The sequence below is a fragment of the Palaemon carinicauda genome, chromosome 2 (assembly GCF_036898095.1).
Source record: "Palaemon carinicauda isolate YSFRI2023 chromosome 2, ASM3689809v2, whole genome shotgun sequence".
In the NCBI taxonomy this organism is placed as follows: domain Eukaryota; kingdom Metazoa; phylum Arthropoda; class Malacostraca; order Decapoda; family Palaemonidae; genus Palaemon; species Palaemon carinicauda.
The window spans coordinates 64,418,999-64,442,988 of record NC_090726.1 but is presented as its reverse complement, the minus strand read 5'-3'; the positions used below and the strand labels follow the sequence as shown (position 1 = coordinate 64,442,988).

At 50.2% G+C, this 23,990-nt stretch overlaps 1 protein-coding gene across 1 annotated transcript in view; it reads left to right on the top strand.

Moving 5' to 3' along the window:
- Window positions 1-23,990, top strand: part of LOC137617172 (uncharacterized) — a 90,262-nt gene that overhangs the window by 34,454 nt on the left and 31,818 nt on the right. Inside the window, exon 2 of the mRNA XM_068347039.1 lies at window positions 18,399-18,631. Within this exon, the coding sequence (XP_068203140.1) occupies window positions 18,399-18,631 (233 nt within the window). The remainder of the gene's footprint in view (window positions 1-18,398; window positions 18,632-23,990) is intronic.

The window sequence follows — 23,990 nt, the reverse complement described above, 5'->3', positions numbered from 1 at the left end:
ATGGAGGAGTTTGCAGCCCAAACTCGTAGTGCGGAGGTGGCCCCCTTGGTAGGGGTTCCGGCCGTAACCCCGGTAACCAATCTGCATTCTCTGTGTATTGTTCCAGGTGCGTCATCGGCGACATGTGATCCATATCGTGAGCGTTGTGTGACGGGCTCTTCCGATGCTGTTCTGCCGCCCTGGTCGACCGTACCAAGGACCCTGGGTAGTTCGCCGAGAGACGTCGAGCAGCTTTGGGACGAAGGAGACCTCGGAGTGCGATGCACCCACCCCGAACCGTCTCCCTCGGTCGGGTCGGCAACCCCTGCGGTGGGGAAGACCGGGTCAGTGACCCCGCGGGACGACAAACCTCACAAAAGAAGAGAGCCAAGTGTTCTCTTTCTTCCTCCGACGGAGACCGATCTTTGGACAGGACCTCCTCGGAGAGTTCCTCCTCCCGTGAGAAGAAAGGGTGCAAGAGGAGCCATTCGTGGTCTTCCTCGAGGTTCTCTAGAAAATATTCTAGGTCGTCACGGAGGCGGCACAGGCGCCGCAGCAGTAGCAGCAGCAGGAACAGGCGGCATTGCAGACACGGCAGTTCCCATTCACCAAGGAAGACCGGTAGGGGTTCCCCCGTTCCCACTGCAGCAGAGGCTGCCTGTGTGATGGGGGTCCCTGTAGGAGAGCGGGGTCCGTGGTCTGATCCCGGGTCTCTCCGGCCAGTCCATCGGCTGCCCACCCAGCGGCGGGCCCCGTGCGTCCAGGATTGGGTAGAAATCCCACAGAAGGAGCCTAGAGGTGTAAGCTCCCAGGCTGGGGGAGCCGCCGTTCGAATGAGGCGGGCAGACCCATGACGGCTCCCTCTCCTCGATACGGCACAGGCGCCGCAGGAGCAGCAGCAGCAGGAACAGGCGGCATCACAGACATGGGAGTTCCCATTCACCAAGGAATGCCGGTAGGGGTCCCCCCGTTCTCACTGCAGCAGGGGCTGCCCGTGGGATTCCCACGGGGGTCCCCGAGAGGAGAGCGGGGACCGTGGTCTACTCCCTGGGCTCTCCGGTGCCTCTCGCCCAGTGATGGGCCCCACGCGGCATGTCCCCACGCGGCAGGCCCCGCATAACAAGGCCCCGTGCTGCCAAGAATGGTTAGGGGTCCCCCAGTGACCTCACAGCGGGAGCCTAGGGGTGTGGGCTCCCCAGGCGTGATGAGGCCCCTTCGAGTGAGGCGGGCAAGCCCATGACGGCTCCCGCCCCCCAAGAGGCTCTCCTCGCTACGGGTCTCCCCACTTGAGTGGAGCCCCCGGCTACCCCCGCAGGTTCGACGGGGATCTGGTGTTGCTGGGCACAACACTGGAGGAAACGTCGATGTTCGGGAGGGTCCTAGCCTGGATCTGGGACCTGAACAACCTGAGTGAGGCGGAAGAGCCCAGGGATCTGGACTTCGCCACGGTGGTGCACAGGGCCCTGGGTATGGTGCCTAAGGAGGCCAGGCCTTCTCGTTACAAGAGACCCTGTCAATGGAGGCCTCCGCTTGGTCCCTGTCCCACGCCATGTCCTGGTTGGACTTGTGGTCTGCGGCAGTGGCCACTTTTCACAACAGCCACGATCTCTCCAACGAAGCAGGCCTGAACCTCTTCCGAGAGCTTCTCCGGTCCGGGACCAAAGCCATTAAGTTGGCTCAAGGCCCAAGTTGCTTAAGAATTCCCCAGTGGAAGGGGAAGGTCAGTTTCGAGAAAACCTGGAGGAGCAGAAGATGGAGAGACTCGTGAAGGAAGGCAGGTCCTGGGACTCCTCCCACCAGCCCTACTTCAAGGCCTCTTAAGGATTCTCGGGTCCCTTCAAGCCCAGGTCCTCTTCGTCCAGGAGAGCCAGAGGAGCCCAGGTCCCTAGGAGGAAGTAGGGTGAAAGGTTCCCCCTTCCACTATCCCCTCCAAAACATTGGCAAAGTTGGGAGAGTTCTAGAACCGACCCATGGACAGTGGGTTTTCTGAAGGAAGACTACCGGATTCCCTTCCTAGACGAGACCCCTCCCCTGGTAAGGGACCCTAGGGCGAACACCTTGCATCCTTGGGCTACTCCCACAAGGAAGTCCTCCAGGCGGAGATCTCCGCCATGTTACTCAAGGGCTCCCTCCAACAGGTGTCGGGCAACTCCCCGGGCTTCTACGGCAGAGTCTTCCTAGTCCAGAAGTCCTCGGGGGGGTTAGAGGGCCGTGATAGACCTCTCGGCCCTGAACAAGTCTATCAAGGCTGAAGTGGGGTCAGGTAACTTACCAATTCACCACCCTATGCTTCGGCCTATCCACGGCCCCTCAGGTTTTCACGAGTGTTCTCCCTGGTGTTGGAGTGGGCGCACAAACGCAACTTCCGACTCCTGAGTTACCTAGATGTTTGGTTGCTGCTTTCAGTGTCAGAGGGACTCTTGGAGCAGCAACGGGACATTCTGTTAGCCTTCTGCGGGGAGTTTGGTATCGTGGTAAATATGGAGAAATCCCAGCTAACACCAGTAAGAAGGACGGTATACTTGGGGATGGAGCTGGACACGACCTTGGCGAGGGCCTTCCCCTCCGAGGAGCGCATCAGAGACCTCGGGGAGATATCCATGCCATTTCTCCAGGGCCTCCCTATGAGGGCCAAGGAATGGCAGAGGCTCCTGGGTCACCTGGCCTCCCTAGAGAAACTGGTTCCTCAGGGCAGGATTAAACTGAGGTCCCTTCAGTGGAACCTAAAAGATCACTGGTGCCAGACCGGTGGTCCCACTGTCCCCCGGTGGGAGGGTGGCCCTACAGTGGTGGTCCCTGCCGGAGAACTCCAGGCGGGGCACCCCGCTGACGGATTTCCTCCCGGAGACGTTGCTCTTCACGGATGCCTCCAGGGAGTGTTGGGGCGCCCACCTGGCCTCTCACACAGCACAAGGCCAGTGGTTGCAGGCAGAGAGGGCTCTCCACATCAACGTCTTGGAGATCCTGGCCATCCAGAGGGCCCTGTCAATCTTTGAAGGGAAGCTAGATGTGCGACAACGCCACAGTGGTGGCTTTTATCAAGAACAGGCAGGTCTTCGCTCCAGGGAGCTCTGCCTCATAACAGAAAATATCCTGGAATGGACCAAGAGGAGACATGAACATCATGGCTCGGTTCGTTCCTGGAAAACGAAACGTCATAGCAGACTGTCTCAGCAGGAAGGGCCAGATCCTATGCACGGAATGGTCCCTGAACCCTCAGATGGCCAGGGAAGTCCTGGAGAGGTGGGTTCCCCGGTGACAGAACTGAACACGAAACTCCCGGTCTACTGCTCTCCGGTACTAGACCCAGGGTCCGGGATGGAAGACGCGTTTCAGCACTCCTGGGACAACATGAACATCTACGCCTTCCCACCCTTCGGGGTCCTTAGGAGGGTGTTGAACAGGCTCCTCCGGTCCAGGGGCGCGAGGATGACCCTCGTGGCTCCGTGGTGCCCCGAGAGGGGTTAGGTACTATTCAGCGCCGCCGATTCAGCGCCGCCAGTTCAGCGCCTGGTCATTTCAGCGCCAAAAAACATTAGCTACAGCCATCTCAGCGCCAGAAGAAATTTTAACTCTCTTTCTCTCTCTCTCTCTCTCTCTCTCTCTTCACACAGTAGTTTGTATAATTTCAGTACCAAACCGCTATTTATTGATCTCGGTGATTCCGTTGTTTGATTAAAATCTCTCTCTCTCTCTCTCTCTCTCTCTCTCTCTCTCTCTCTCTCTCTCTCTCTCTCTCTCTCTCTCTCTCTCTTCACACAGTAGTTTGTATAATTTCAGTACCAAACCGCTATTTATTGATCTCAGTGATTCCATTGTTTGATTAAAATCTCTCTCTCTCTCTCTCTCTCTCTCTCTCTCTTTCTCTCTCTCTCTCTCTCTCTCTCTCTCTTCACACAGGAGTTTGTATGATTTCAGTACCAAACCGCTATTTATTGATCTCGGTGATTCCGTTGTTTAATTAAAATCTCTCTCTCTCTCTCTCTCTCTCTCTCTCTCTCTCTCTCTCTCTCTCTCTCTCTCTTCACACAGTAGTTTGTATAATTACAGCGCCAAACCGTTACTTATTGATTTCGGTGATTCCGTTGTTTAATTGAAAATTGTTCCGTAACCGAAATACAAACCACGCTATTTACATAGGGTTTACTTTTGGCGTAGCTGAAATTGACGAGCCATTAGATTTTTAACGAGGGTTTACTACCCCCGCGCTAGTTAGCAGGGGTAGGGGAGGGGTAGCTTGCTACCCCTCCCCCCTCACACACCGGTGAAATGTCTCACTTCACTTTTGGCTCGGACGATGTACAGACGTGTCTGTCTTCGTCCTCGCTTGGCAGCCATTTCATGTTTTGTCTCTACTTAATCACTTACTTTTCTTATATTCTATATATATGTAAACATATTTTCATGTTTATGTATATATTTGAGTATAGAAATCAGTAAGTTTCCTTTTCAGAGTTCGTGCTTGTGTGTGTAGTGTACGATATCTCCGTGGAGCCCGCCGGCAGTTAGGCCACTACGGTGTAATTTCATGGGTCGCGATGGAGTTTGACTACGGTCTCTCTCTCTCTCTCTCTCTCTTGAGGTCGTTCACCCTTTACTACGTTTTACCTTTACTACGTTCTGGGTAGCTTCCTTCCCGTGTCGGGTGGGGTTGCTACGCCGTACATTTTATCAATTATTTTCATGAATCTAATTGTATTTGTTAACTTTTCAGCTTTTGTAGAACGCTTCCTTTCGGGGTTTTTCGTTCTTACTTTAGTGAACATTCATATTTGAATTACATAATTATAATTGTTATAATTCTGTGTTTGTTACAGCTCTCCTTCCCTGTGAGTGTAAGTGGAGTTGAGGGCACATGCCAGTTATGTAATTCTTGTGTTCTTTTCCCTCGGGATTCCTCTTCGGAGTCTTCCCGGGGGAATGAATGTTAACTACAGTAATTACTTTTTATTTTTCACAGTTAACGATCTAGTTTTCGTTTGTATAATGTGACAACGAAGCGAGCTGTCTTGTTGGGGCCTGGAGAGTCTGCTGTTGCTGCCTCCCCTATAGAACTTCGTTAGGGGCGTGTCTCCTTCTCCTGGAAGTGCTCCCGTGACGACTGACAGCTCTTCAGTGCATCTTAGAACTCTCAGGAGGCTCGCCTCCTTGGGTGGGTAACTTCCCTTCCGTGGGAAGGTTCCCTGTCCAGGCTTGAGTTTTTCCCTTCGGGGGAACTTCTCTTACCTTAATTTTGTTCCTGGTCCTCCGGCGGTTATGCTCTTGGTGCTGAGCGACCGCTTTTGTAACCTTGCTCAAGGAGCTGAGCGGTTGCAAGCTCGGACCATGGAATTCGTGCGACTATGCTCTTGGTGCTGAGCGGTCGCACCTGCAGCTACGCTCAAGGGGCTGAGCAACTGCAGGAGCCCCTCTTCGGAGGATTGCTCTTTTTAGGTCACTTGCTGACCCGTCTCTTCTTCAAAGTGTTCCTCTCTCGTTCGCGAGGGAGGACACTCATAGAGACTCCTCTTCGGAGGACTCCTTCTGCTATTGTTGCTGAAGGCTCAGTCCCCTTTCGGGGGGCATCTGAGCCCTATGGTCTCTCCTGCGAGTGCTTCTCCCCCGGGGGGGAGTTAACCACAGAGACTCCTCTTTGGAGGACTCCGTCTGCTGTTGTTGCAGAAGGCTCAGTCCCCTTCGGGGGGCAGCTGAGCCCTACGGTCTCTCCTGCGAGTGCTTCTCCCCCCCGAGGGGGGGGAGTCACCACAGAGACTCCTCTTCGAAGGACTCCGTCTGCTGTTGTTGCTGAAGGCTCAGTCCCCTTCGGGGGGCAGCTGAGCCCTACGGTCTCTCCTGTGAGTGCTTCTCCCCCGGGGGGGAGTTCACCACAGAGACTCCTCTTCGGAGGACTCCTCCTGCTGTTGTTGCTGTTGTTGCTGAGGGCTCAGTTCCCTTCGGGGACAGCTGATGCCAACGGTCTCTCCTGCCAGTGACTCTTCCCCTCGGGGGAGTTCACGATCAGAGACTCCTCTTCGGAGGTCGGAGGGTGTTGCGCCTGTCCGAGGTCGTCTTCATCTTCATTCGACGTTCTCCGTAGAGGACCCTCCTCGACGAGTACCGACCGTTGCAGCTGCTCGACTCCTGCCAGACCTTCTAGTCTTCATCTCCGTTCCTGGACGCAGATGCGCAGTGGGCGCCAACACACCCCGTTTACTACGGGCACCGGTCCCTTTGGGGCTAAGGGGCTTATTCCACAGTGTGGGTAAGTCCCTTAAGTGCCAGGTTTTACCTGCGCGCCCACGCTCAGTAGCGCTCTAGCGCTCGCCTGCTGTGGACCACGATCTCCGGTAGTTGAGTCTCGCCGTAGATCTTCCTGCGCGCCAGCGCTCACCTGTGCTTCTGACCTTCTGTGCGCCAGCTTTCTTCAGCTCGCCAGCGCACATCTGCGTGCCCTTTCCTGCTACGCGCCATGGGCGCCAACGGTTTCCTAAACGCCAACGATCGCCTGCTTGCCAGCACGCATCGGCGCTCCCCGTCCTTATGCACCTGCGCGCCTCCTGATGTGCGCGCCCACGATTTCCGGATCTAGGCGCAGGCAAGGAGATTGTTCCTTATCGGTTCGCCAGCGCTCACATTTGCGCGCCAACATTCTCACGTCCACGATCTACCAGATCTGGGCGCAGGCAAGAAGATTTCCTTCGCCTCCTCGCCGACGATCTTCTCTAGTCTCTTACGCGCCAGCGATCTCCTACGCGCCCGCGCGATTCTTTGCCTGTGAGCAAGTGTTTTTAACGCGCCATCGCTTGCCAACGCGCCTTCACCCGCCTACGGGCCATCGCTCGCCAAGACGCGCCATCGCCCGCCTACGCGCCATCGGTCTCACAGCTGCCTGCGCTCGCCCTCTCGTCCGCGCACCGGCGCACATGCGCATCCATGTTCGCCCGCATGCGAACCAACGGTTTTCCATCGCGCCAGCGCCAGCGCGATTCCCGCCAGTGAGCCATCGCTCGTCAATGCGCCGTTGCTCGCCTACGCGCCTTAGCTCGCCTTCACACCATCGGATTCCGACCGCCAGCGCTCGCCCTTCCAACCGCGCTCGCCCCCACCTGCACTCCCTCGCGCACTTTCGACTGCGTGCCCGCGCACGGGCGCACCATCGATTTACCATCGCGCGAGCGCCAGGGCGATTTCGACCGCGATTCCCGTCGGGGTTTCGCAACACGGGCAACCTGGCGAGTCTTCTTGAGCGCGTACTTCCAGAACACGATCTTCACCCCGTAAACGCAGAGCATGGCACGTGCAAGAGCAGGAAGAATCTTCAGGGAGGTCTGAGCAACATTCTTCTTCTTTTCAGAACCTGGTTTAGCCCTTCCTCCCCACCATTCCGTGGAAGGGTCTTGCCAGGGAGTTTTCTTTCAAGAATTCTCCGCCGGGCAGGGGGTAACTGGTTTAGCCCTTCCTCTTCACCATTTCGTGGAAGGGGCTTTACCAGGCCTTTCCCTCTCCGATTGCGACCCGAGGATTTGTACAAGGAAGCTCCAGGAAGATCATGGGAACTTTCCTTCTCTCGGGCACAAGCACCATTGCGTTCCGTCGCCAAGTTTCGAACTTGCGGCCAAACTCGATGTTGAAGCATCTAGACGCAGTAACCGAGGGCTTCCTCTCGGAAGTCCCATCCGTGGATTTCGACACACTCAGACACTCTTCCATCCTTGGGAAGAGCTTGTTTGAGCCCAAGGACGGAGAAATGGACAGCTGGTGTGCGGAGGAAGTCGAATCTCGATTCACTCCTCCAAAAGGCGCTTACTTCCAGACCCTGCAAGCCTCCGACGCCTCATCATACAGCCTCGTCAGCCTAGGTTATCGGAACCGGCTTTGGCAACTAAGACAAGGTGTACCATAGCAGTCCCCTCCTTTCAAGTACAGGTAGGACGGGAAGTCCTCCCGGGGAGGCAATAATCCTAGAGGGAGCGGCCGAGTTCGCAAACTCTAGGATTGGCAACCCCCTGCAGGTCTCCCGCTGGGGGGATGCCTAAGGTTACTCTTCCAGATAACAGCTTCCCGGTGCCGATTCCTGCACGATCTCCGTGATCAGCCAAGGATATCGCGCCTCGCTCTTAACATCTCTCCTCCACTGACAGCGAATCCAGTGTCGCTGAGCTTCTATGCCATGGGATCGGCAAGAGGTTTGCCCTTCGGGCAGAAGGAGCCATGCTCTAGAAGAATGTCCTCCATTGGGTCGTCGACGGCTTCCCCCCCGGCTTCTTTAGTCGATCCTTTCTTGTAAGGAAAGTATATGAGACGGGAGTTCCGTCATCGACCACTCAGCTCTGATCAAGTTTGTCGAACAAACTTCGTCCAGCGTGGAACAGCAGAATCGATCAGACTGGTAGCGAGACCACAAGACTCCATATGCCCTGGATCGGAAGGACGGGTACTTCCAGGTCCCATTCCATCCGTCTTCCAGGAAGCACTTGGAATTCAGCCTAGACTACAGATGTACCAGTTTAAGATGCTGTGCAGCATCGCAGGTTTTCACCAGAGAACTCTCCCTGCTATCCTCATGGCCACTCAGGGCAGGCTTCCGCCTCCTTCACTTTCTGGAGGTCTAGCTAACTCCGGTAGTCTCGGAAATCGACCTTCTTCGACACCGAGACAAGCTTCCGGGACTTTACCAAGATCTAGGGATCATGGTAATTTGGAAGGAGCCTTCTCTGCTTCTATCTCAACATCTGGGATATCTAGCCATGATATTGACTCCTTCTCCAAGCCTTCCCATCAGTTGACTGTGGCAAGGCTGAGGAGAGTCGCAGAACCTTTCCTCAGACAAAGAGAGCTTTCAGCCCTATCTTGGTACGTTTCCTGGGTCTCCTTTCCTCCTTGACCTGTCTAAGTCCCGAACGGTCGCCTCAGGATAAGTTCCCTGTTAGGCGGCCCATGTTCCGGTGGAATCAAAGCAATGATTAACCGGACTTTCTGGCCCCTATGGGACCAGCGGAACGATTAGACCTGCAATGGGGGTTGACCTACAGAAACCTCTTGCATGGGAGTGGATCTTCTCGTTCTTCCCCCGCATTTGATGCTGTTCTCGGACTCGTCAAAGAAAAGGGGGAGGGGGGGGGGCATGTTCTGGTTCAGGCCTATGGTCAGGACCTGAAGGGTACCTTCACATCATTCAGCTAGGCTCAGAGGCCGTAGTCTGGCCCTTCAACAGATCCTGCCGAGTCGCTCCGTGCGCAACAACTCCATGGTACTGGCGTATTCCAACTAGCAGGGAGGTACATTTTCATACTTTCGCATCTTGCAGTAGAGATACTGAGATGAACCGAAGTCCACTCAATACCACTATCGGCTCGCTCATTCCGGGCAGAGGAATGTTCTCTCCGACAATCTGAGTAGAGACTAACAGATAGAGTACCTGGGGGTCTTTGGCCTCTAGTAACCAGCAAAGTCCTGGCCTGGGGGACCTAATCTCGACAGCCTGGAACTTCAAGCTGCCGCTGTACTACCCCCCCAGTCTCAGACCCCAAGACTCTTTGACAAGATGCCTTCCTGTGACGGTGGGACAGCATCGACGCCTACGTCTTCCCACCATTTTTGTCTGTTGACAAGGGGTCTCAACGAGACCAGATTGTTGGTCAACCTATCGATGACCCTGAGAGCTCCGCTGCGACTTTACGCAGAACAGTTTCCGGACCTTCTGCATCCCCTGGCGGAACTCCCGGGAGAGCTTCTTCCACGACACAGGCTACTCAAACGACCACACTGCAACATCTATCACAAGCCGTAGCATCGCTTCGGCTTCACGCCTGGAGACTATACGACACCTCCTCACAAAGAGGCACCCCGCAACAGTCGCGGAGCGGAGGTCGCGTCACCTGAGATAGTCATCTGCAGGGGTCTACAGTGAACCCTCGTTTATCACGGTAGATAGGTTCCAGACCCGACCGCGATAGGTGAAAATCCGCGAAGTAGTGACACCATATTTACCTATTTATTTAACATGTATATTCAGACTTTTAAAACCTTCCCTTGTATGTAGTACTGTTAACAAACTACCCTTTAATGTACAGAACACTTAATGCATGTACTACAGTACCCTAAACTAAAACAGGCACAAATATTAAAGGCGATTTTATATTATGGGTTTCCTAAACACGCCAAAAAGCACGATAAAAAATGGCAACCAATGTTTTGTTTACGTTTATCTCTGATCATAATGAAGAAACAAACGCATTTAGCGTACACATCTGTATATAGGTTAGTTTTTGCATCGATTATATTGATTATACAGTATGTTGATTTTGTTATTACCAATGTTTTACTTAATTTTTCTTAGGACTTCCAAATGAAATGTTTTTCTTTAAGACGCTGCCTGAAACGACGGCGTCATAAAGTACGCTCAGTAAACAACCACGCTCAGTAAACAACCACGCTCAGTAAACAAAGAAGGCATTTAACGCGCATGATGAAAGTGATAAATAATGAAATGACAGTAAAAGCTTTTTGAAAATATGTTATTACAAATATTATTTACCGTATCTATATAAAATCATACAGTACAGTACATACGTAGCAAAGCAGGAAAACAATTTACGAGAGAGAGAGAGAGAGAGAGAGAGAGAGAGAGAGAGAGAGAGAGAGAGAGAGAGAGAGAGAGAGAGAGAGAGAGATATATTGTTTTACGTACGTAAATGTAAATTTTAAACAAAAAAAAATATGATAGGTTACAACATGTATACTCTTCAGACTTTTAAAACCTTCCCTTTAACTTAATGCATACTTAACTAAAACAGCCACAAATATTAAAATGTTAGAATATTAAAGTAAAAAATAAAGATTGTTACTGTACTCACCACGAAAGAAGTTGAAGAAAAACTTGAATGATGATGGCGATGAATTTGCTGCACAGTAGAAATGATGATGATGAAGCTGATGATGTCTTCTACTGTGCAGCCAATGATAGTATTTTACGTCTCTTCAGACGGAGGTGTCTTTTCCTGGGACACCTCTTCAACTTCTTCCTGGGAGGAACTGGCTCTTTTTTGCAAGGCTGGAAGAACATTGTGATCGGAAGTTACTGCCGCTGCTTCTTTTTTCGCTCTAAGAGCATCCTGTAGGGAATCATGTCTTCATCGATTTTGTTGCAGAATTGCATAGAACGAACCATATCCTCGTCCCACTCTTGCAACATTTCTTTCACCTCCTTTATATGGTTGCAGACCTTGGCAAGCCGTTCTAATGTTAAGCCCGTTTCTTCGACATTTTCTTGGGTCTCTTCCTGTGTTTCGCTCTCTTCTTCACTGGCTGATTTCGTCAGGTCTTCTAGGTGTGCGTCAGTTAGCGGCTGGGAATGGCAGTCCAACAACTCGTCGACGTCTTCAGTCGTCATGTCGCCAAACCCGTCACCTCCAATTATCGCAGCATACTGCACAGATTTGCGTATTGCAGAGTGTTGGATTTCAGACGGAGTAAATCCCTCGTCGTCGTAAACAATCTGGGGCCACAACTTCTTCCAGCTCGCATTAACGGTTGCAGGTTTCATTTCCTGCAGTGCCCTCTGAATGTTCTGCAGGCACGTGGCTATGGTGTACTGCCGCCAGTACGCCTTCAAATTAAAATCTTCATCTTCATCTTCTTGGGCAGCATCCACACACGCAACGAGGTCCGCCAAGGTATTCTTCGTATAGAGGGCCTTGAACGCCCTGATAACCCCCTGGTCCATCGGTTGAATTAATGACGTGGTGTTGGGTGGCAGGAACTCAACCTGAACGCCTTCACGCGACAGGTCAGTTGCGTGTCCACCAGCGTTATCCATAAGGAGAAGGATCTTGAATGGCAAGCCCTTCTCTAAGAGATATTGACTGACTTGCAGGATGAAACACTGGTGGAACCAGTTGGAGGTCAGCATCTTCGTAATCCATGCTTTTGGATTATGCATCCAGTACACGGGAAGGAGATTCTTATTCTTATTTTTCAAAGCGCGAGGATTTTTCGACTTGTAAATAAGACCCAGCTTTAGCAAAAATCCAGCAGCATTGCCACACATCACGAGGGTAATGCGATCCTTGAATGCTTTAAAGCCAGAGGCTTTGGCTTCTTCTTTTAACAGGAAAGTTCGCGACGGTATTCTCTTCCAAAACAAGCCGGTCTCATCCATATTAAAGACTTGTTCCGGCTTGTATCCACCTTCGGCGATAATATTCTTGAACGTCTCGTTCACGTAAGTTTCAGCAGCGGCAGTGTCAGCGGAAGCAGCCTCGCCATGCAGGGAAACGCTTTTCAGGGCGAAGCGTTTCTGAAACTTCGCGAACCATCCTTTGCTGGCGGAAAAACGTTGTTTCTGACGCTGGGAATCAGTGGATGTCCCTGGTTGAGGTTCATCTACGTACATCATTATCTTCTTCAGCATGGTCGCCATCGTCGTCTTGAGGTTCCTTTGCCGCAAAATTCTCATACAAGCTCAAAGCCTTGGTTCGGATGGTGTTCATATCCAAGGCTATGTTCTTCTTCCGGCAGTTGGCAATCCACACTGCTAAAGCACCTTCCATGCGTACGATCGTTTTATTACGCATGGTAATGACTCGCTTCGCTGATCTGCTAAAGGTGATGGTAGCCGTCTTTCTAATGTTCGCCTCGTCCTTCTTGATATAGCGAATGGTGGATTCGTTGACTCTAAAATGGCGGGCCGCGGCCGCGTAACTTCTGACGTCTTTCAACATATCGAGAAGCGTCACCTTCTCAGCAATCGTCATCATCCTTCGTTGGCGTTTAGGCTCACTACCAGCCTTAGTAGAAGCAGAACGCTTGAGAGGCATTGTACAGTAGGGTTTAACAGAAAGTTCAACAAAAAGTTCAACTTAAAACAGTCACGCACAGCACAGATTAAAGTTCACAATAACTTAACAACGTCTACACAGCGATACGGCGGGAGAGAAAGTGACCGTGAAAAGATGCTGGAAGTTGGAGATGCGGGCAAAACACCAATCACAGGCTAGATTACAAAACTTGGGTTCTGATTCGTCATCTATCAGCGCTTGAACCAATCGCAATCCGTCTTATATGTACGTATACCAATTCAAAGTACTGTACAAGGTACCCTATGTATACAGTAATGATAATAATAATAATAATAATAATAATAAATAATGATAATAATAATAATAATAATAATAATAATAATAATACAGCTTTACGTACGCTATTTTACGCTTGTTTTGTTGTAGGATATCTCTCTCTCTCTCTCTCTCTCTCTCTCTCTCTCTCTCTCTCTCTCTCTCTCTCTCTCTCTCTCATACGCTTATTCGAGATGTGATTTTTGCAGCAAAGAATATTATTGGATGCAGTTCTACGTACGTATACATACAAAAGATTCATGGAAAAGATGCACATCCATTACATTTGTAGTACAGTAGTAGCCATCAGCAGCTTTACACCATTCTAATATGGTATGACTGCATCTGATTTGCGTTTCATGTTCGATTTAATTTTACTACGTACTGTATACAGTACTGAATTATCGTATGATCACATTCTCTTTTCGTGTTTTATTTCTTTCTGTACTGAATTATGTCATATGTAATGCAATGAACAATCAGTAAGAGCAGATATTACTAATTACAGTATTAATGGAATTACAGGTAACGAAATATCGTATTTGGGGTCTTCAGATATCGCGGTATTTTCGAAATTTCCGGAAAATCCGCGATATGTTTATATATATGGGTTATGAAAAAAACCCGCAAGTGGTGAATCCACGATGGTCGAACCGCGAAGTAGCGAGGGCTCACTGTACCAGGCGAAGTGGAGAGTCTTCTGTGGTTGGTGTCGTGGGAGAGGTACCTCTCCCCTTGATGCCTCTACTCCAGCAATAACGGAGTTATTGTTTATCGGCGGAGGAAACTCGTTTTCCGCTCTCGGCAGTGCAGCCTATCTCTCAGCCTTACACTGGCCTTCAGGCTGAAAGGAATAGACTTTTTCCTCCCCGCTGGATCTTTCTTCGCTCATGCGAAGCTACGAACGTACCTGCCCCCAGTCGGAGTGAGACCTCCTCCATGGAGCATGGTTCGGGCTCTTAAGACCCTTAAGAGATCTTCTTGCGAACCATTACGTCAGGCCTCTAATCGTCGCCCGTCTTGGAAGACGGTGCTCCTGCTCGCTCTGGCCTCGGCCAAGTGTGTAAGCAATCTTCATGGTCTCGTACGACTCCACCCTTTCAAGAGGATAGGGGGAGGTAACATTCAGGTTCGTTCCTGAGTTGGTTTCTAGACTCAGAATCTTGGAGTCCTGGACCTTCGGTTCGACTCCTTCAAGATTTCAAGTCTCCGTTCTGTAACAGATGACCCAGACCTTCTCCTACTTTCCAGTAAGGAACCGAGGGGTTATCTTTAAGAACAGCTACAGTTCCTCCTCACGTGCAAGCCCGGTTTGGGAGCACAGGAAGGACGCAGGGGAGGGTCACCAAGTATGCCTTTTCAGCCCGGATTCAAGGGCATTCATCTCGACCTGAATCCAGACCCTCCCCCATCACGTCGCCCTACAGCCCACGATGTCAGATACATCGCAACGTCCCTGGCCTTCAAGAGGGACTACTCAGTGACGCAGGTGCTACAAGCTGGAGTCTGAAAGCGTCTGGCGACCTTCGCAGCCCACTTCCTGCAGGACGTGACCCACAGGGGTATCGATACGTTTCTATCGCCCTATGGTGGCTACACAACAGCTGGTCTAACCTCAGGCTCCTTTTTGGACAGGTAGCAGAAGGTTGAGGGCATTGTTACCAGGTTTTAGACTACATGAATGAAAGAAGTATGTCTGGCCCTTACTTCTTTCTTCATCCTCCCCTCTCCTGGGGAAAGCAGCATCCTGGTCTCTGCATAGCTGACCTCAAACCTCTGCAGGTAAACCATGCTTCCTTGTGTTCCGAGTATTAAGATAATACTGTCGCGTCCCCCATACCCTGACGAGGTGGTATTGGGAACGTCCTAACCCAGAGTTCCGTCTAAGAACTCCAGGTCAACTGCCTAGGATGAGTCACACTTTCTTCCTTCATACACAAGCTTATGTAGGCCACACGTTTCCTTGCAGAGCAAGGAACTTGTGGGGTGCAGGGACTCCTTTTCTCGAGTGCTACTCACTCGGATTCTGAGTCCCCGGGTAAGCCAAAGCCAGTATGGCTGGGGACTTTCCACCCTTCCTAAGGGGTAAGTCACCCAATGTAAATAGCGTGGTTTGTATTTCGGTTACGGAACAAATTCGGAGATAATTTGTATTTTTCCTAACCATACAAACCTTAGCTATTTACACATATTTGCCCGCCAGCCCTGTCCCCCAAGTCAAGTCCTACCTCTAAGTGAAGTGAGACATTTCACCGGTGTGTGAGGGGGGAGGCGTAGCAAGCTACCCCTCCCCTACCCCTGCTAACTAGCGCGGGGGTAGTAAACCCTCGTTAAAATCTAATGGCTCGTCAATTTCAGCTACGCCGAAAGCAAACCCTATGTAAATAGCTAAGTTTTGTATGGTTAGGAAAAATACAAATTATCTCCGAATTTGTCATATTTGGGAAACCATGGGGGATACAGTTCAGAGTCAGAGAGGATGAGCGAAATTCTGTCATGATGGATATATATAGATTTGATAAAGAAAGCAAAACACAAGCAAATGTAAAGTTCTGGAGATGCCATGAAGACGGTAGATGTGCCAGAATTCATACGTTTTCTAAAGAAAATGAATGATCACACCCATCCCCCATCTGCAGTGGCGGTAGAAGTTGAAAAGGCGAAAACGTATGCACGTCAGAGAGCCGAGGACACTTACGAAGGACCGAGTACTATAATCAACAAATCTTTGGAAAATATGTCTCAAGCTGCTATTGCACAGCTGCCTAACCAACAAGCGATGCGTAAGCTTATTCGACGCAAAAGGAACTTTATTTGGACTATTTTAACTATTCAGTAGGATGAATACTTTTTATCAATAAATATTTGTTCAAAACCTTTTCTATTGTTTATAAACACAGTAGTATGAATACTTTTTATCAATGAATATTTGTTCAAAACCTCTTCTTTTGTTTATAAACACACACACACACACAAATTCCACACTTCCACGGCGCTGAAACGTCTGGCGCTGAAATGGCTGGTGCTGAATCGGCAGCGCTGAGCTGGCGGCGCTGAAACGTTTGCAGACCTTCAGGCTCTAGCGTCATATCCCCCGTGGCCTCTTCCTCTAAGAGAAGACCTCCTGTGTCAGTCGCACTTCCTAAGGTTCCACGAAAACCTGCAGGTGCTCTCCCTTCACACGTGGCGACTATCGAGTGCCTGCTGAAGAGAGATGGTTTCTCGGGTTCAGCGGCCTCCTACATTGCGGGCTATTTGCGAAAATCCTCTGCCGCGGGGTATCAGGCCAAGTGGGCTACCTTTTGCAAATGGTGAAGGAATAAGGAAGTGAAGTCACTGGAGGCTTCCATCCCCCTGATAGCAGACTACCTAATCTTCCTGAGGATGGAGAAGAAGGTCTCGGTACCAGCAGTCAAGGGAGTTAGGGTTGCCCTGGGGCAAGTTTTCAAGCTAAAAGGTCTGGACTTGAGTGCCTCGGATCAGTTATCCATGCTGATCCGCAACTTCAAGCAGTCATGCCCCCCGCAAGCCTCCAGAGTCCCCGCTTGGGATGTCGCCAGGGTCCTGGACCCCTCTGAAGAGACCCCCGTTCGAGCCTCTGAAGGATATCTTGGACAGGGAGCTCACGTTGAAGACAGTCTTCCTGTTGGCCTTGGCATCCTCCAAGAGGGTGAGCGAACTGCACGGACTCTCCAGCGAGGTCTCCCACTCCAAAGGGTGGAAAGACTTCTCGTTTAGATTCTCTCCGTTTTTCATGGCGAAGACGCAAAACCCCTTGGTGGTGGATTCAAGGTTCGAGGAGTTCTCTGTTCCAGTGATAACTTCCTCGGGGGACCCAGAAGACTTACTCCTATGCCCGGTAAGAGCAGTCAGAAAGTACTTGAGTAGGACAGCCAGGTACTGCCCGGGTCTCTCCTCCCTCTTCATCTCCACGGGCCTGGTCAAGAAGGCAGTGTCGAGGAATACGGTCTCCTTTTGGTTGAGAAAGGTCATTAGGAGGGCTTATGAGACTTCCGGAGTGCCTCCCCCCAAGCACGCTAAGCCTTACGACATTAGGGGCTTGGGTACCTCCTTGGCCTTCGCCAAGAACATGGCAGTTTCTCAGATCTTAAAGGCCGGAGTCTGGAAGAGGCAATCTACCTAACAGACCATTACTTGAAGGACGTTATGAGGAGGACGTTAGATACCTTCTCGTTAGGTTCGGTGGTGGCAGGCCTTCAGCAGGTGTGAAGGTCCTACGAGGTTCCGTTGCGATAGGGTTAGTGATGCACACACGTCCCCCCTCTATCCTTCCTGAACCCCTCCCTACCTATTCCCTCCCCCTGCGTTCCCTGTGCCCTTAGAGCGGGAGGAACGAATGTGAGTTTGAATAGGTGAGTTATCAATTGATTGCTAGATGTATTTTTAATGTGTGGTATATGATTCTCATTCCCCCCGGGTATGCCCATCCGTCTACCTGGGGGCTTCATGCCCCTGAGGTCAGGGTGGCCCTGGTCCCAGTTCACCCCCTTCTCCTAAGTCTGAGTCTCCTATGAAAGTAGTTCGAGGTAAGTATCTCTTGTCGGAACAAATCAGAAATCTTAAGTAATTTCTATTTTTCCTAACGATACCTCGAACTACTTTCGGGTTATAGCCCTCCCATCTGTCCCCTGGTGAACTGGCACTCAGAGAGTGGGCGAAGGTTGGAGCGAGAACTGAGGACCCGAGGTCAAGATGGCGGCTGGGTCCCTGCCGGGCATTGTGGGGGTGGGAATCGAATCAATTTGGTCGGAGCGGAGTGGTTTATACCAGTCCTTCGGTGAAAGTAGTTCGAGGTAAGTATCGTTAGGAAAAATAGAAATTACTTAAAATTTCTGATATTTTTAAAAAATATTCTTTATTAAGAGTTCTTGTTATCTTCATTACTACATGTCAGATCATGTTACTAAACAAATGAATCTCATATGAGTAAAGAGCATATACAGTACACTGTTGAGACCATCGTGATCGGATAAATCTGGATACAAGGTGTTTGTGGGGAAAAAACTCCAAGATGTTGATCATCCAAAATTTATTCTCACACTTATACAGCCAAGAATGTAAGACAACCGAAAATGCCTAAAACCATTAACAAAAATAATCGCCAGGTGGTAGCACTATAAAGACGATAGTTAACATTAAAACAACTTTTGAGACAATAGTTTACCATTCTAACATATACTATCTCATTGTTTACCTAGGAACCCATAGAATTAGATGGAATGAGTTGATTACCTAGTTTTAGAATTTAAATTTAGAGTTTTAACAAAAGCTATTAAGAATAATTTCTTTTCCTATCACTTTCAGGCTCCCCAATTAACAGAGGATCAGAAACAAGTGTATTCTCTACAGAGGTTACGAAGACTGTATGGGGAATATGGCTCGGCCAGTGGTATTAATGTTGGGTTACTGTGGCCCAGTAAACAAGAGATGGAACTGCACAAGGAAAGGGAAAGAGTAACATACCCCTATGATATTCATCGTATGATTGAGATTGATATAGAAAACCGGAAAGAGGAAGAGAAAGCAATTCAAAAAAGGTTTGTTATTTTTTATTTTTTCCATAACTAGAATACAAACCAATGCTATCTATAGAGGTACTGTATTACTTTCGGCAAAGCTGAAAGATGAACCATTAGACGTTTAGGGAGGGTTAACTACCCATCCTGCTAGTTAGCCGGGGGTAGGGGATTACCTAGCTACCCCTCTAACTCACACACCTGTGACTGTGCTTCACTTTGCTTTGGGCTTGGGGAGAGAGATGTCTTTCCGCTCTTCAATTTAGCGGCCTTTTGAATTTTTAATCTTAGTTTTATTTTCATTTTAATCAGCATATATGAAAACATTCTTTGTTTTTATATTCATTTTAAGCTTTCTTTACAGTGAATATTGTTGTTTGTGTGACAGAGTAGTGTGGCAGGTTTTCATGGGCGGAAAACATTCCCTTACGACCTTCCTCCCTTGGACAACGGATATCCCATAGGCGGGTGGCCATCTGAGTTACTCGGCTGCCCCCTTAGGGGAGTCCTCATCGTTTGGATTCTCCTCTGTTCCACTGTTATTGTCGCCCTCCCCTCTACGCGTTCTTAGATGGTATCTGCTTGCGGCCTTCACGGGGCTTGACTTCGGTATTGCTCTCTCTCATTGACAATGCTGCCAGCGATGCTCTGGGGGGGTTACACCTTTCCCGTTCACAGGTTAGGTTGTGCTTCCGAGTGGTTTTCTACATTAATTAAGAGAAATAATAACTGTTTGTAATTTGATTTTTCAGTTTTGACTCTGCTTCCCGGCAGAGGGTGCATATAACCTTAGCTTGTGCGCTTCCTCTCAGAGAACCCTCTTCCCACCGGAGGGTTGAGTGGTTCTCCAAAGTAGTTTGTTTTGTCAGCTGTTTTAATTAATTGTAATTCTTATTTTATTACAGTTTTTTACGCTGCCGCTCTCCTTCTCCCGTCGATTTAGCCAGGAAGGCAGTGCGCAGTCCTTAATTTGTGTCTATTCTCTGGGGGTACACCTTCCCCGTCCACAGATTAGATACTTCTCTCGAGGGAGTTTTTTCTTGCATAATTTGTTTTTATTTTTCCTCAGTTAGGGATGCTGTACTTCTTCCTTCAGCTAAGATAGCTGAAGTGGAAGAGCAGTGCCATTCATTCCTGTGGAGTCTGCTGTTACTGCGCCGTCACTTTCTTGTTCTCTTGTGCCAGCTCCTGATCAGCACTCCAACTTCGAGGAACTAGCTCCAGCTACATTTTCTCAGGTAGCGCTCGATGTAGACCTTCAACTTGAATAAGGCTTGTTGATGGGAAGTAAAGAGCGCTGCCTGGAGGTCCGTCTCCAGGAGTTGGACTCCTTTCCCTTCCGAGGGAAAGGAGTAGAAGATGAACGGAAGTTCATCTTCTACAGCTCATCTTGCTAATTGCTTTTGCAGTTTCTTCGCCACAAACTACACTCCCCCCTTTGCTGAGTCGACTCTTCCTTCGGGGGCAGAGCAAAGTCCGAGACAAGTCTCTTCTGCGAGTGATCACCTCTCTTTCGTGAGAGAGGCCACACATAGTCTTCTCTTCAGAGGCCTGCTGCTCCTGATCAGCTTGCTGATCCTCCTACCCCTTCGGGGGGTTTGTTACCGTGGTCGTAGACCCCACTGTACTCCTCCGCCGCTTCACCTTAGAGGCACTCCCTCGGTTTCAGCAAAAAGACGCCTCTTCAGCTCTTCAGCCTTGTCACTGTAGCTCTCCTCTTTGCAGGAGATTCTGTCCTGATTCTACTGATTCCTGATCTTCGCCTATATCTTTGGACTCTCCTGCTCGTCAATGAACCCCGATTCATGACGCACCGTCGATGACTCGTTTGCGAGCCTCAGCGGGAATGTTCGCCCTTCTTAAGGGCACATCCTGTCTCTAGATCATCATTCGGCTGTTCGCTGACCAGCTGCTCGTTGATCTGCTCAGCAATCACCTGCTTGTCAGTCTCCTGCTCATCATCTAGCTGCGCAACTGCAGCCTGCTGATCTCCAGCTTGTCTCCAACTCGCCGATTGCCAGCCCGCCGAACACTGATTGCATCTTTCTAGCCCGGCAATAGCCAATTTCTAGCTTGCCGATCGCCGATTTCTAGCTCACTGATCGCCGATTGCTAGCTCGTCTTTCTCCAATCGTCAACCTCCAGTCTCGCCAATCACCGATTCCACACCAATCGTAAGTTTTCCGATCATCAGCTCGCTGATCACCGATTTCTAGCCCGCCAATCACCAATCTGTAGCTCACCAATCGCCAACTCACCAATTGTGGAACCATTCTGCTGTTTTTCAGCTGGCAGAGTGTCAGTTGCCAACTCGCTGTTTGTAAACTCAACGATCGCTAATCGCAAGTTCAAATATCGCTGATTGTCTGCTTGCAGGTCACCAGATCTCCGATTCGCCAACTTGCCAATCACCGATTCAATGGCTAGACGATCTCCAGCTTCTTACCAATTGCATCGATCACCAATCGCTGTTCGATGATTCGTCTTTCACCATTCTTGAGAGGCGACAGCTCTCTGTTCGTCAACTTGACGATTGATGTTCGCCAGCTCCTGCTCATCACTAAGCCAGCACAAGATCATCCTCTCTCCTTCCTACCTCCACGTAGAGTTAAAGGAGCTACTCCCAAGAGTCTCTCATCCGGATGACATAGATCATCCTCTCACCTCTCTCTTGGGCTTACGGTACTTCGGTAGCCCTCCCACGTAGAGTTGAAGAAGTTTAACACGGTTTTCCTTCTGTGAACCTAACCCAGCACTCTCCATCGACGACTGGGGTAATGCACGAGGATTACCCTTGGCACTTTATACCCCACCTGGTTCTCGTACCTGTGGACTCTTCGCTGTTTCGTCATTCGCTAGCTTCACGGTGCTCGACATACCATATCTCCTTGCCATCTGCTCGACGACAAACTCCAGGTTGTGGCTCTCCAGCGGGTTCCATCCATCCGGTTGATCTTCCATCACCGACACGTCTACAGGTTGCTGCTTGTCGTTTGTCGACGGTGGTTCGTTTGCGATCCTCTCCAGCTGTTTACCGCTCTCTTAAGGGTCACCGATCGTAAGCGCGGTGATCACTGACTCAGCGATCGCCAGCAGTCCTCCACTCGCCAGCTCGTCAGTAGTCTTTATCTGCTCGACAGTCACCTTCTCGTCTTTCACCAATGACGCGCTGCTCTCAATGAGCGGAAGGCAAGTGACACCAGCCTCGCGCTGCTCTTCGATTGCCTAGACGATCGTCAAATGACTGGCAGTCCCCATCAGTAGCTCACCGACGGACAGCTACGCGTGACCTCACTGCCACAGTACAGCGACCCCAGGAACCAGGCCCCGATCATCGCCAACATTTGCCAGAACGACACTCTAATGAATGGCTCCGTTCGCAGGAAGAGAAGCTGTCTAAACCTTCTCCTCCTTGAGCTTCCGAGCTCCCTCCAGAGAGACGTAAATCTTCTCCCCGTTGTTCTCCTCCCTACAAGCGCAGAACATCGTGTAGAGATAGTGGAACAAGGCAAGACATCTAAGCAGCAGGAGTTCAAATAACCGATTCCTTTCCTCGGAACGGGACATCAACAATGCAGCCTTCCTCCAGAGCTTCTTCAACAGTGGAAAAGACTACCTTACGAAGCCCCTTTCATCGTTCCCTCCAGGGGAACTTTACGATAGTGGAGCTATTGGTAAGGAGCTTTGATTGGACTGTCTCACAAGCCTTCGGGACAAGTATCCCACCTTCTTGAACGTCGGTTACTCCCGGGATCTCCCTAGAGGAGTCTTCCTCACCTTCTATGGACCCAAAGCGAAAGCCATGGTTCCTTCCCGCAGAGGAACTTCGGTTTCTTCCTCTCCCCTGAAGCAGAAAAGAGGAGTCACTGATGAGGTAGACTCATCCAGGGTCGAGCTAAACCCTGTCAGGATGTCCAAGGGAAGATCAAGCGTCATTGTATCCACTCCTTCTTGTCCTTCTGTTCCTCAGCCAGCAGTCCGGGTGGTAGTTTTGCACAGGGAAGAGTCCCTATCTGACTCTTACCAGCCCTCGCCATCGATAAGGTCCCTCGAAAACTCAGGGTAGCCCTGAAACCTGTGAAAGATACGATCCTTCCTCCAATGGGTGACCGACATAAGGATGTTCTACCGAAACTATCCGTGCTAGATCTTCTTTCCTCCAAGGAAAGAGTCTAAGGACTCTTAAGACACTGCAGAACTCCTCATCAAGGATTATGAGACCTGCAGAGGGGGTCAGGCATTCTTTATCCGGCCACGACCCACCCCGAGATGACGTCTCGTGGGTGGAAGAAAATGCCTTCGCTGCTAGTCCTACATCAGAAACTTCCGCAGGTTCGACAAGACCACATCAGTCTCTGTCGAATTCAACCCTTTCAGGAACAGCTAGATCCCAGGTCCTTCGGCACTAGGTATCTTCCTTTCATCTGGTTCTCTACGATATCTGAGTAAGTGACTATCTTCATAGAGAGGTTGCAAGATGGGTATCTCATCCAGCGAGTCAATCTCCTCGGTTCTTCACAGAATTTATTTCTCCCTCCAGATGCATCAAAGAAAAGGGGGTTACATGCTGTTCCACGCTCTCGAACGGGACTGCCTCTTAAACCTGTCAGAGATGAGGGCAACCTTCCTGTGGGGAAGAGGTATCACCGCCCTTTGAGGGGATCCCATTTTGAGCTCTGGCTCACTTTTCTTACAACCTTCGACTTGGGCTAGAACTCAAGGATGGGAAACAGAGGGTACGACCAAAAGGATTGTCTCTAGGTGCTGGAACTCTCCGTTCTGTGGTAGGGAGAGTCAACAACTACAGCAGCAGATGTTGATTGTGTCTTTCTCGTCTGCAGAAAAGACTTCCTTCTCCCTTTGTCACCCCTTCGGGGAATTCTTCCAGTGAAAAGAGGGATTCATCCACTTCCCTGCCGAAGGAGTGGGTTCCTCCACCAGCCACTATGCAGCAATATTCCTGCTAGATGGAAGGATCGCTGACAGCGGCAGCAAACGGTGGCCGCCTTTCCCATCCACGAGAGAAGCTTCTTTCTCTTAGTTGGTCTCCCCTTCGGGGGATTCCTCCCACTGGAATTGGGTTCGCCCATTCTTCACCATTGCCCATCACAACAGGCCTCGTCATTAACAGTCTTGTATTGTTAGAAGACTCGTCTCTCCTAATGACGTAGATCCTGAAAGATCCTACGGGAATTCGATTAATTCATTTCCACCTTTAATTTTCGGTAACAGGCCATCAGACTCGTCCTGTCAGCAAGATTTGTCTTGCCCAGCAGACTCTTCATGCCTAGGCAGCTCATCTGCAACTTCTGACAAAGAATCCGAGAGAACCTCCTTAGCGACTCTAAACAGTCACATGTGAACATCTTCCACAAAGCAG